At 39.2% G+C, this 14,166-nt stretch overlaps 1 protein-coding gene across 1 annotated transcript in view; it reads right to left on the reverse strand.

The window, feature by feature from the left end:
- Positions 1-240: 240 nt before the first annotated feature.
- LOC102574446 (gamma-aminobutyric acid type A receptor subunit gamma3) overlaps positions 241-14,166 on the reverse strand; it is a 31,119-nt gene continuing 17,193 nt past the window's right edge. The window contains exons 2-4 of the mRNA XM_014600476.3: positions 11,681-11,877; positions 9,774-9,803; positions 241-5,361 (exon numbers count right to left, since the gene is read on the reverse strand). Coding sequence (XP_014455962.2) covers positions 5,083-5,361; positions 9,774-9,803; positions 11,681-11,877 — 506 coding nt within the window. The 3' untranslated portion in view covers positions 241-5,082. The remainder of the gene's footprint in view (positions 5,362-9,773; positions 9,804-11,680; positions 11,878-14,166) is intronic.

Raw genomic sequence — 14,166 nt, forward strand, 5'->3', positions numbered from 1 at the left:
ATTTGGGACTAATCTGGCCTTACGTGCAGGTGATTCTGTTTTGCCACAGCTACTTAACTGGAGTGCAGCCCTACTGAGCCTCCTTAGTGTGTTTTTGTGTGAGCAATACTGTACATGACTACCACAAACTGCAGTTACATGGCTGCATACATCCCACTTGGGTGCATGAAGTGAAACAGAATCTTGCCCAAATTATACTTCAGCCAGAAATAAGTTGTTTACTGTGCATTTACCTCTACGTACTGCTGATAATGGATCTGGAAACTTCTTAATATAACTTCTATGGATCCAGCTTAGCTCCTCTTTCTGGTGCCTGGTATTACCAGTGAATTCCAGATATTTTAGTCCCTACCCTATATCACTTATGGTCATACTTGTTGATTACAAAGCCATATTACCCATACATCAAAGACATCAGACTCTGTCTTATAGTTTGATATGGTATAATAAACTTTTATTATGGGTAGAACAAATGTAGGGGGAAGATTTAATAACTTGTTTAATTTGGAAAGGGGAAACAAGAAGCTTATTATAGGTTAGGAGTCAAGGTCATAATAACTGAGAAGTGATTAAGTCTATTAAGCACAGTGTTCTTTTTAAAAAGTTTTAAATGCACTGCAAGTGCTCTCTTTAATGCAGTAAAATGCCATTCCTCAACTCCTAATTGAAATAAAGCTGCAGCAAATGAAAGCTTTGATAATTATAAATATTACTTTGATATGTAAAGTGTGTTGTCTCACAGGGTAAGGAGTTAAAAAAAAGAAAATCTTTGCTATTACTTAAAAGCTAAAACAACACTGGTGCAAAGGCCTTTGATTGATTTTTCATGTAGGTATCTAGATGAATTGATTGCACTAGGCATTCATATTTAAAACTTCTTCCAGAAAGGCAAACTAATTATCATCACTCAGAATTGAAGCTTCATAAAATGTGAATGGAAAACTATTTGGCTTTACAGATTTTTGCACAGCAAATATAGGGACACTTTTCATCTTAATGCTTGCAACTCTTTCAGGATAAGTTGTTCTGATTTACTAAAAAGCCCACTGTTAGAATGGTGTTGGGACACTCCACAAAAGTATTGAGCAGCTACCTCCTACATCACAATGGAGCCAAAGTGAAATATGGACAGTGTGATTTTCATATCATATTAACAGAGACATGGGTAAGCTTTTGTGTTGCAACAAGATACAGAACATAAGTTTCACATCCAGAACCATCTTCTTTAGGTGTACAGAATTTGAATGGTGAATCTTGTTTAATCGTGCTGGGTGCATCTACACATGTAATTAGTACATAAATAACTCCAGTGCAGTTCGTGCTGGAGTTTATTTCTCCAGGGTGCAAAGTTTACACGTGATCCTGGGACCACAGCACATTGATCTGGAGTGGAGAAGCCTGGACTGGCATGGGACCCAGGGAGATCAGCCCACCAGCCCGGGGCTGCTCCGCCTGAGCTCAACATGCTGTGGAGGGGCTGGCTGGGGCACAAGGGTGCTACAGTGAGGGGCTAGGAAGCAGGCAAACCCTGCACTGTAGCATCCTTGTACACCAGGCAGCCCCGGTCACTATCTACACATACATTTTGGCACATGTAACTACTCTGCCTTAGAATAGCACTTGCCCTGGACAGTACTATCTTATAGTGGAGTTAATTAATTTACTGAGCTGTAATACAGGCCCATGTGTAGACAGTGACACTTTACTGTGAAGCTAATTAGTCAGCTCCTCAGCAAACTGCATGTATAGATGCACCCACAGGGCAGGTCCAGATGAGCATGCATGTGCATTTCCCTGGGGACAAACAGCAGTGGCACATAGTTGTACTGCTGCTACTTGTCCCCAAGGAATGCCCCTGCATGAGCGCTCTGGCATGTGGCAAATTGCCCTGCATAGGGTAGGAGAGACTGGGGCCAGCACCTGGGCTGACCCCAGCAACCTTACCTGGGATCCTGGGGGCCCACTGGGGTTCCAGCAGTGGTGATCTGGGTGGTCGTAGCCTGGCTGGCAGCTGGAGTGTGGGTCATCAGATGATTGGGCTGGAGTCTGTCTGAAGCCCCTGCTTTTGCACAGCTCCAGAGCCCAGTGGGTTAATGTTGCTGCTGTTTGCCCTTTCTCTCCTTCCCTCTCCTTACTGAATTCAGTAGCAGAAGAAGGGAGGGGATGAGTGGCAGCAGCAGTACTTACACTGTGGGCTCCAGTGGGGGATCTTGGTAGAACCTGTGCTAAGAGCTCACATGTAACACATCCAAAGGGGGCATGTCTGTGCCACTGTATACTCCTCTGTCTGGATCCACTCTTGGTTCTTATATAGGGCTAGAGAGGGATATAACATTGTGGTAGGGTATTTTTTTCAGCTACACAGAACCAGAACTGCAAAAAAGTTGAGTGCATATATGTGTACTTGGGCAAGAGCTTTGTAGCTGTCCTAAAATAGCAACAAAAGTGTGCCTTTACTTTTTTTTTCAAGCTTAATAATAGTATGTTTTAGTTTGGAGCTTTACTGTTGTACAAGATGGAATAGTGGAATTTCATGTCTTGACATCTGTTTATGAAGGCACTCATAAAACAGAGGCACTATAAACAGACTTAGTAGAATTAATCTTCCAAGGAAGGACCTGAGGGTGCAGTGTGCTTTTAGATAGATTGGGTAGCAATGGGTCAGCAGAACAGATGGGTCTACAAATGGAACAGACACTATTCACAGGCACTTCAAGAGTGCTCACTTATATATACAGTTGTTTAATAAACATCATTTTATGAATCAAAGGTCTAGAATACTCCCATTGAAGTCATTGAGTGTGTGAAGAGGGTTTGCAGGATCAGGCTCCCAAAGAATAAATGGATTCACTATTTTGCTTTGGCTTAAAATATTATTTGACATTTTGTAAGTATGGCTGAGGGTGGCAGTTATCAGAGCAGCAAGCAGCTCACAGTTTCAGCCCTGGATATTTAGCTTTATCTCACTTCATGAGTTTCCCAATCAATTTGTTCAGAATGCAACTGCAACCCAACAAAGAACACCCACAATTTTGCACAAAAAATATTTTGTTCACAGAGGAATAGCAAATTACTGTGGGAAAGCAGTATCATTAAAATATCTGTTACAGGGAAAGATGCAATTTTAAGTCTAGCAGGAAATGGATTAGGTAAGATTTCACTAAAACAAGGTTCCTTATCAAACCAAAAAGTGTCCTATTGTCTTTCCATGCTATTCTGAGCAAGCTGCATTTTGCTCAATACTTTTATTCTGCAGAAGTCAAACACAAACTATTTTTCTAGATCTCGTTTTCAGTCTACTAACATTTCATACTTAGCCTATGCTTTAATGAAACCAGAAAATAATATTTTGAAAAGCTACATTTAATTTTTTGAGATATTCATTCAAATAAAAATACTCTGCAGGCACTGAGAAGCAGTGATGAGATGCACTAGTATTTTGAAGAACATAACTAATTTACTCATATTTGAAGTTGCCAGGGTATTAGTCCTTGTTTTTTTTTTACAGGATTTTAGCTTTGTTTCCATCTGAGGATACAAAGGACTGATCTTCAAGCTTCTACTGTCCATTGTGTTCAAATGCATATGAGATAGATGCATACATTTTTGGAATAAGTTTAATTGGTCTCACAAGAGAAAAAAATGCCTTTTATGGTTGTAAATATACTTTACTTCAAAATGTGTTATCCTGCTTTTGTCTGAATCACTTTTTATCAGTCAAAGGACACTGAAAACTGATTTCTACTTGATTTTCAGTGACTTTTGCCTGCTTAGTAATTACGTTAGTGACTGTGTTTGTCAAAAAATAATAGCTGAACACTGTAAAAATATTTAAAATGTTGCAAAATAAATAGTTTAAGAATTCAGTATGTGAAACATTCCAGAATTCAAAATGTTTTTCCAGGTTAAAATCTACTGGGCGGCTGGGGGGAAAAAACCCACCCACTTCCCCCAACAAAATCTCTAACCTTTGTCATATTTCTTAATTGCTTTGATTTAAATCCACTACAGTCACTTAAGCTGCCATATTGCTCTATACAGAACAACATTTTTAGTCCCTAATTCACACTCAGTGGCAATCGTCTATAGGTAAGGACTGCCAGACTTAGTTTTGTGGGAATACAACCTCGTCTTTTGCCTGAAAATAATTTGAACGGGGGGATGTAAAAAACCCCAAGAAAACATGGGTGAACTTTGTATTAAATCACAATCTGCAAAAAATCACATATCCCTAGTGTTATTAAATAGTGAACTTACTCATACCTATCAACTACAGCCTGCAACAACAACACAAAGAAGCAGAAGTCTTGCCCAGTTTCAAGTAAACTATTTTAGAAATCAGTTACCACCGTAAGTGTTTCCAGTCGAAACATGACAGTTAAAGGCTTTGAAATGCTTTAAAAGTTCTACTTGCAGCCATCTCAGAGATTGGTAATAGATCTGAGTATTCTTGTAAATCAGCTTTTTCACCTGGAATTAAAACCAATATAGGTAGGAAGGGGCTAAACTCATTAATCCCAGAGCTTTACAGGAGAAGGAAACTTCCATGGCTTGACAGGACTGGAGGAACAGTCTTTTTCTATGATGATTTTTCCAAGCAACTGTGGAGGCTTCAGCACAATTGGGTAGCTTGGGTTGTTCTCGGTTCTAGTTGCACCACGGCTAGCCAGTACCAGTGGGCATTGCTTGAGCTCCAGGGACAGGGGAAAACTGAAGAGAGCATATGAATAAAGAACCCAAATCAAGGTTTCACATTTGTTTCCTTGCCTGAATTCTGCATGATTTTGTGTCAAGGGAGAATAATAAAGGTTTCATTATATAAGAAATAATAAACATTGCTCACACTACATATTCAGCTGAATTTAGTAAGAATCCTGTACTTAAAATGACTAGCAGTAGGGCGAATTCAAGATTTTTCTTTTTCAGGCAATTACATCTTAAAATCCTTCATCAGTTTCTGTGATGATAAAAGGTAACGTGGCCTCTATAATTTGAGATGAAACTGGCCATGCCCTCCTCTTCTGCATGTTCACCATTCCCAAGCAGTGTGAAAAGAGTAGTCTTCACCACTACAGGCAACATTTAAAGGTAGAGGTATCCAACCCAGTAGACCAGGTTAAACAGCAAGAATGATGTAGGAAAAAAGACCCTTGAATAGGAGTCCAATTCTAAGATGTCTATGTGAATTCGTCCTCTCCGCCATGAACCTGATTTACATTCTTCATAACAACAGAAAAAGCTCTGGCAGTCTTTCCCATCCAGACACTCATAGACACAAGCCTCTTCAAATTCTTGCCAGTACATGGCATTGTTCAATGTGATGACTGTAGGTGGTGGTCTCATATCAAGTACAGAATAGTTCTGGGGAAAGAAAACAGATTAAAAAGAAACCTTAGCTTATATAATCAGCACTTATAGACATGGTGAAAGAGAGGCTGAGCATGTGCAACTGATGCTTTTGGACTTTTAGATTTAGATATCAACTTATTTATTACTAACATATACCTTTGCAAATGTATTTTGATACAGTGCTTATGATATGCAGTGGCCACCTAAATGAATTTTCAGGGCATATTCTCCATGGGCATCTCAAGTGTTCACTTACACAATCAGTCTATCATCTGCAAAATCAATTGCTGCTTAAGTTATTTAAGAATGGTGTTAGAGCAGTAACTAGGATGTGGTCATCAAATACATGAGTATACTAGCTATTTTCCAGAGGACCCTCACATGCAGTCATTCCTGTTAGCAAATACAGCAGTATTAATGTCACCTAAGCTTAGAATGATGAAGAGTAACCAGAAAAATACCAAACAAACAAATACATTCATACATAAGTGGAATAAGACAACCATTATCAGTGCCAACTTTTATATTAACATCACTAGACACTATGGCCACATCCAGATGAGCACAGCCATGCAGTATGTGGTATTGTAGACACACCTGCAGTGCCATATACTGCACATTCAGTTGTTCTCAACATTGCAATGGAGCAGCACTCAAGGTTTTTTTGACCTCTGAATATCCAGGGGACAAAAACCCCCATGGATAATAAAAAAAGAGGAGTGGCACCACCCAAAGCCAGATCCTGGCCAGCTGGAGCTGCACTCTGCTGCTGGCTAGGCTCCACATGGCAGGAGCGATGCAGCTGCAGCCCCGTGAGGCCCTCAGGTAAGGCTGCTGGGGCCAGTCCAGTGCTGGCCCCAGCTTCCCCTACCCCACCCAGGGTAATTTGCCATGTGGGAACCAAACGTCCACACCATGTGTGAACATGGCCTATCTTATAGCATTATTCTAATAATAAACAGAACCAGTGACCCCTCAACTTCAAGGCTCTACACAGTTCCACCTCCACCTTCATTCTAACTCTAGGCTCTTTCTTTTGTCTTTATATTGCCTGCTATTTATATGCTGTCACACCATTTTTTTCATGTAGTTCCCTCACCTGTAACTGGCTCTTCCTCTCTGTGCACCAAACACCCTCCCCCTGCAAATTTTACCTCTTCTACAGAAATTAGTGGAAAGACTCATATCAACTTCATTGACCTTTAAATCAGACTCAAAAAGAATGTACCCAATTCTTGAGGTATAAAAAAAGGAAACAAGTTGCATGGTTTCACCTTGTTATAATGCTTTAGAAGAACAATTTTATTTTCTCTTGTTTTTCTTTTTGTCATCCCTACAAACTCTTTTGCCAATTGCCCTTTAATACTAAATTAGTATTACTTATTATTATTATTAATATCAGTATTATTAGTAGTGCAATATTAGTGTTGTAAATATGACTAATATTAATTATTAAGAAATAAAAGTTCTCATCAGTGTATCACCATCCACATCAATACTGGTACATCAACAACAACAACAGCATTCAATATAATCAATATTATATACTGCTACTACATGAAATCCATTTTAGCTCTAGGAACCTTATTTTTGTATAAAATTCCAGCATACCTGATTGTAATACAATTCAGTAGCAAAATCTATAGGTAAGGCACAAGTGGAGTTTTGTTATACCAACCTTTCTTTTCCACATATTTGGGATTTCTGAAACTTTCTACTTTGGGGCTGCATTTTCCATGCCAGCCCCAAATTAGTATTTTTTTAAAGACTTGAGGGAAATATTTCCAGTTAACTTAAATTGAAAAGAATATATTCAGTATTCCAAAAGTTCCTTAGAGAAAAAAAACAATAAAATAAAGCCTCTTTTTGCCCGTTAGTAGTCCAGTTTTTCTGTTGTGTCAAGTTTCTCCTCAGCTCTGAAAGCAGAGGAAAGGCCAATATAAGAATAGATTACCTTTTTTTGGATGTTTTAAGCTGTCAATTGCTGGTGCTTCTAAAGTTCCTGGGTGAATCTACATGAGATGCTTTACTTCAGATTAGCATAAATTACTGTGCTGTAGGATCACTGTCTACATGTGCAGAGGTTTACTATGCAGTAATTTGCTGGGAGCTCTCTGCACGGGGACTGTTTTGCACTGATCCTAGAGCTGGCTGGGACCTGTCTCTGACCTGGACAGTTCCCAGCCAGCCCTGGGCAGCCCTGGGCTGCCTGGGGAAGTCTTCACACACAGACTGGAGGACCTCCAGGCTGCACATTCAGACTTGGGGGCTATCTGGGAATTGTCCCAGTTAGGGGCAGGTCTCAGCCCCATGCCCCAGTTGGGCAATCAAAATGTGGGGCTAGGAAAGAGCTGCAGGGGAGGGCAGGTCCTAGCCCTGTGCCCCAATCTGCCAGTGGGGCAGTTAGCAGTGAGCCCCCAGCTTGCTGCTAGCTGTATTCCCTGCCCAGCTGGAGACTTGCTGCTAGCTGCCCCACTGGCAGATCAGGGCAGGAGGCTGGGACCTGTCCTTCCCCTGCAGCTCTTTCCAAGCCCCCTGACCCCAGTTGGGAAGCTGGGGCCAGGAGATCCCTGCTGCCAGGGGAAGGGGACACTGGCTCCCCACCCTGGCAGCTGGTAGCTCCCAGGGGTAGGGAGCAATCTTCCAGCAATCTCTCGTGCTCCCTGCCAGCACCTGAGCTGTCACCCAGGGGGAACCTAGAGCTCTTCCTGGCTGCTGCAGACAGCTGGTGCAGTGCCAAAGAGGGTGGAAGCAGACTGCTGCCAGGAGCAGTAAATCTGCTCCCACATCCTCGCACATGTAGACACCTGCCTGGGGTGGGTTTACTCTAGAGTAACCTACCCTGCAACATTTACATGTGTCAGTGTGTTACTATGTACCAAATGGGATTAGACAAAGCACAGTACTCTCTAGCCTTACAAACTTGTGTAGATCTTGCATCTATGCCACATAAAAGATCCTCCTGTAAGGAAATCCCCATGTGCCTAGATCCAAATCCAGTGGCTTTCCAAATCCAGTAATTAAAAAATAGCTGAGCAAATTAGTTCTGTGCATGTTAGACATGGCATTCTCTACAAGGTGGTAAAACTTTTTTTAAAATGCTGGGGGAGGGCAGGGAAAAGAAATTAGGATAGACTTGAAAAATTACTATCTCATAGTCAGCACTCACCTGCTAGGATTATAGGAGCCTAATAAAACCCATCTCCATCAATAGCAGCACTACAATGTTAAGAAAGATGCATCTTTTCCACATCAACCCTCATAAAATCCACTATTTCATTTATTTTTTGGTATATGTACTCTTTAAAAGACACAGTACAAGCACACAACTATTAAAAGCTGCTTTATCATCAAAGGCAAATGAAAACAGTGGGTGAATAAATTGCAGTTATCTGATCTCTTCACAATTTTTCTACATTGAGCACTTTATTTCCCCAAGCTATATATTTTCATTTGGAGCACTTAAATTCCTATCTTTTTATTTGCTGTGACGAAGCTATCAGAATACTAAGGTAACATTTCACAAAAGCACCTTCAGTGAAACAATAGCAGCAGCAAACAAGACCACATCATCTTCTCAGTCCATTCATCTCAAAGGTGTTAATTTCAAACTCAGAATTTTTAAATAGTCACATTAGAAAGGGCATCGCTTTTTCCCCTTTCTTTTCTTCAGGAAAAGGTTATTCTATTTTAAAAGCTAATGTTAACAATTAGCTATGTTAAATTAGAAACTTAAACAGCCCAAAACTCAAGATATGAAAAGGTCTAGGTCTTATTTTTTTCAATATATTTAGCTGTATCTGTCACACATAAATCAGAATATTCAATCATGTAAGATTTCCACACTGTTCATCTATAAAATTGTATGTGTAATTCAGCACCCACCTACCACAATTGTGCATTTAGAAATAACTAACTAGAAGCAATGACCCAATTTGGGAGTGAAACATCATTAAGCTGTGCTTGAAAATTGTTTGCCTTCACTATCCAAAGAATAGTTTAAAACTTGTACAGATATTGTATTATGTACAATGAAAATGAGTTAACTTTTTAAAACTAATTATTTCTTAGTTTTGGGGAATTTTAAATTCATTAAATGTGTTTAGGATTTTTTAATATCTATTTCTATATTATTTTTATAAAGCAGATATGCAAAATGTTTTGGCAAAGAATAAGACACAACAGAAGATGCCAGATTTGATCACCCTAAATCACTTGGCAAGTACATATAGCAAGAGGCAGCTCTGTTGTTCCTCTTCTATTGCCCAAAACAAACTGACCTTTTAACAAAAAAGAAAAACATTCACAGTTAGATCAGGTACAGCATGACATGACATTAAAGCTTCCTCCATGGATATTTTGAAGTGGGTGTCAGCAATTTGACATGCTTCCTTTACTGTCCTTGAATAAAATAGTGTACTTACCATCATATGACCAAAACTGACATCAGGTAGCTTAAATAAAACAAGAGAATTATTTAGAAGAATAAAACATTTGCCTTATAGTCATCCAGGTTTAATAACATTTCTTAAAATACACATTAAAAAGTAGGAAAATCACACAGAAGTTTAATACTGATATTTTTCATTCGAGAATCCTATCATCACCTAATTAAGTTAATATATTTAGTAGAAAATAGCAAAGCTTTTATTCTCATGTTACTTAAATTGTCACATTTTCAGTTACTACATCTCATCGGTGTTGCATCACACCCTCATTTAGATTTGTATGCCTTAAAATATAACCACTTCATAATTATCATTTTCTATACTCATCCTTCCTCATCATCCACTGTCATTTTTGTTTGCTCAATGGCCACTTTTTATCATGCTTTGGAATTCCTTTTGGAAGAATTCTTCCTGTTGTAACTTTCACAAGCAGTGCACATTTATAAAAACCCACTATATATGTTTAATAGATTTTTTAAAATAGACTTATAGATATCTGAGCCCTCTATGATTATATTTTTTTATTTATATGCTTCTCTATTGATTCATTAACCTATTTGCTTTTCACTCACTCATGGCCTGTGTGGCAAAGTGGGAACTCACCGACCAGCCACAGTGCTAATCTTCCACCTCTCTCTAGGCATGCCACCCATCTCTCTCCTGCCATGCCTTGTTGTTAAATGATTAGGGGCTTAATTAGGTGGGAGGCTGCTCTTTGAATGATGCCCTGTTCTTCTGGGCCTATGTATGTAGCTCCAACCACCCCTGTACTGCATCCCAAGCCTCGCAGATATTCCTAACACCTGTGCTCTTCTCTGGCCTGAGTCCAGGCCCAGCTCAGAACAGTGTTAGGTCTCTCACATTCTGCCCTATTATGGACTGCACTGGCACCGCCTCCCTCTCACTAAGGCCTCTCTCACTCCCCAGAGTAGCGGGTACCCCACTGGTGCTCCGCCACACACCTTCCACCTTAAAAAAAAGCATCCTCAGGGTATTTTCCCAGCTGCCTTCGCTGCTGGCTCTTCCCTAACCAGCTGCAGTCCAAGTCGCGTGACGAGCACCCCAACTGTGCCCCACCATAGCCTGTTATTTCCCAAATCCTATCTTTTCCCATATTTATGCCCTCTTTTTTTCTTTTTCACAAAACAAACAAACAAAAAGAATCCCCCACAAAGCAGTGCCTTCACGCTTGCAGTTTCCTCATGATTTAAATGTGTCCCTTTCAAGTAGTGCAAATTCTGTACCAGAGGAAGGCAGAAAGAATGTATTCTATGGGTCATTAATTTAAAAGCAAAATGTTGGTTGCTTGTCACTTAGGGTTAAAATAAGTCCCAGGGAAATGGATTGTTTAGCTGTGGCAAGGGACACACTACACATTGTACAATTAAATTAGTTTCACATGGTTCTGCTATTCATAAATTAATTCTTAAATTTGGGTATCTTATCTGCCTGCAGACACATGCTCACTTCTGTGCCATCTCCAAGCAACACCCCCATTCAGACTCTTCACTCCACCTCTCTCTCCTCTCTGTCTTAAGGAAATTGATCAAGAATACATCTACCTCTAATTTTCTTTTTTATACAAACAGACCACAAATTCATTTTTTGCAGTCTACTCAATTTCTGCAGGCTTCCCACATTTGTATTTTCTTACTGTGTTCATCCTTACTGCAACTCAGTTTTTTTTTTTGTATTGGACTGACCTTATGATATACCCCAAGATCACTTCTGTCTCCTATTACATTCCTCCCCTTCAATTCTAGATACCTGTGCCACATCTACATAGCCCCTGAGTCACTCAACTTTCTGTAGACAGAGAAAGAATAATTTTCTGCACTACATTCCATACAATTTATTAAAAATCTGAAATGATCACATCTTACCGACTTTTTCTTCTTGGTACAGGTTGGCTTTTTGCAGCTTGAGTAGTAATTGAGGGTTGCATACTCCATCAGAGCAGCAAAGACAAATAAAAAGCACACAGTCACAAAAAGATCCATGGCTGTGACATAGGAGACGCGAGGTAAAGACTTTCTTGCAATGGTACTCAAAGTTGTCATGGTCAATACTGTGGTGATACCTGCACACACAAACACACAAAAAAAGAACTAAAGTCCACCCAATAAAACTGAACTCAGTGGTCTGTTGCTAACATAAAACACAATAGTAAAACCACTTGTATATTGCACAAAACATTTTAAAGGAAATAATATTTTTTCCCTTAGATGTTTCAAATTTTCTATGAGAAACTGAAATCTGCCACATTTTTCCTTTCCATTTTCATTCCTCCTCCCTATTTGTGACTCATCCTTTATCCAGTTCAGTGGCAAAATATAAAATAGAAAAGGGTAGAAAAAATTAGTAAAAAGGGGAATAAAAAGCAGGTCTTTTATTATTAAAAACCCTGAAAAAATATTGATGGAAATAATATGTCCCTCACAAAGCTTTCTTTTGTTAAATAATCAGTGTTCAACAACAACAACAACAACAAAGAAAAAAGAAGAGACCAGCTAAAGCTATCAATAGGGATGCAGACATCAAGAAAAAATGGATCCAGAAATAGAACACAATTGACATCATTAGTACATTTCTCATCACAGACCTAACAATTCCTCATCTAAACCCACTGGCTTTGCTTTACCAAGGCAGAGCTAGACAACATTAAACAAGGTTTGTACTGGATAAGGTCGATGTAACTACCTACTGCATAAATAGAATTTTATTAAGACCCCAAGTCTGAGTGTAGCAAAATCCAAACTATGACACACATCATGGAGGGATGTCCTATTTATTATTTTAGTGGTTGCACTGAAGACCTGCACAAGGCTACTGATGATGCTCTGCAATCAATATCAAATCTAAAACTGTCACTCTAGCCTTATCCCTCAGTGTCATTGTTTATAGGTTGTCTACAGGTTATTTATAGCTTCTTCTGTCATTCGGTTGCTGTATTTCATATGAATAAATAGAGGAATTCATCATGATCTACCAAACCTGCAACTGATAATACACTAAACAACTACTGCACTCAAGAGGAGTGCCACCTTGGTCAAAGTCTGTAGTAGTCAAGGCTAGTAGCAGCTGGCCTTTAGAGACTGGAAGAAAATAGAAATGTATATGAACTTCAACTCTACTTTGAATGAAATATGGGTTTAGTTCAGAATCCCTACCAGTAATCTAGTACTTTAAAGGATGGAGTGATAATATAATCTAATGTGAATTCTCTTGATGTAAAGTATGTTGAAACCCAACAATATAGGGTATAGTGGAATTGAAATCTGTGGATGGTTCTACACATGGGCTTTACTGCAGAGCTGACCAATTAGTTCTGCAGTAAAGTGTCACTGTCCACACATGCTGGTATTAGAGTGCAGTAAATTAATTAACTCTCACATAAGATAGTACTCTTAGGGACAGTATATTTTACAGTGGAATAATTATTTGAGATCAAACACTCGTGTGGATGGTGATTGCTGAGCACAAGTTGTGCCTTTTTAACCCAACCAGCCAGCGGCCATTCCCGCAGCTCCTCCCAGCTGTTCTGAAACCTGATGCCACTACCCAAAGCCCAGGGCTGACCTCCTGTGTCCCCTGCCAGCCTTGGTCTGCTCTGCCGTGGCTCTAAATGCTGCGGTCCCAGGCACAGTTGTAGACACTGCACCTGAGAGCAGTTAACTCTGATGTGAACTGCTCTGAAGTTTATTGCATTGCCTTAATAGCATATGTACATGCACCCTATGTGTTTGTCTATGCAGTTAGTTATGTGCATTTTTAAGATATGGAAATTGTTCTTACTGTGACAGGTTTATTTTTCCATTTTGAGACTATTACTGTCAGTGCTTTCCTTGGGGATTACAAAGCTTTTACACAAAAATTAGAAACTTCTTTGTGGTTTGAAAGAGTTTACAGTAACCATTGAAATAAGGTGGAAACTGCTGAAAAACATTGTTTTGTATGAAATTACTTTAACTATAAAAGTATTTTGCAGAGCATGTAGCATTTGACATATCAAACAATGACAGAAATTACGTTTCACAGTAAAATCACTGAGCAAACAGTACTTTGCAAATACAGCAGTATATACAGATTACTTATCTTCATAAAAGTGTGCTAGTACTTGATCTGTAATGTTTGATGTGGACTACTAAAATCTCAATACAGATCAAAACTTCTTTTCAGTTCCTATTCAAAATATTTAAAAAAATCACAGGGAGAGCCAGTAACATTAAACATTAGCAGAAAGTTTACATTATCAAGATCTAGATGTCTACATCCTACAAATGGTAAACTTAGTGTGGACAGACATAATAATTGATTTGTTCCAAACTGTTACTGACTGGGAAGAATTCTCAACTGAATTGTTCCCAAA

The sequence above is a fragment of the Alligator mississippiensis genome, chromosome 1 (assembly GCF_030867095.1).
Source record: "Alligator mississippiensis isolate rAllMis1 chromosome 1, rAllMis1, whole genome shotgun sequence".
NCBI classification, from domain to species: Eukaryota; Metazoa; Chordata; order Crocodylia; family Alligatoridae; genus Alligator; species Alligator mississippiensis.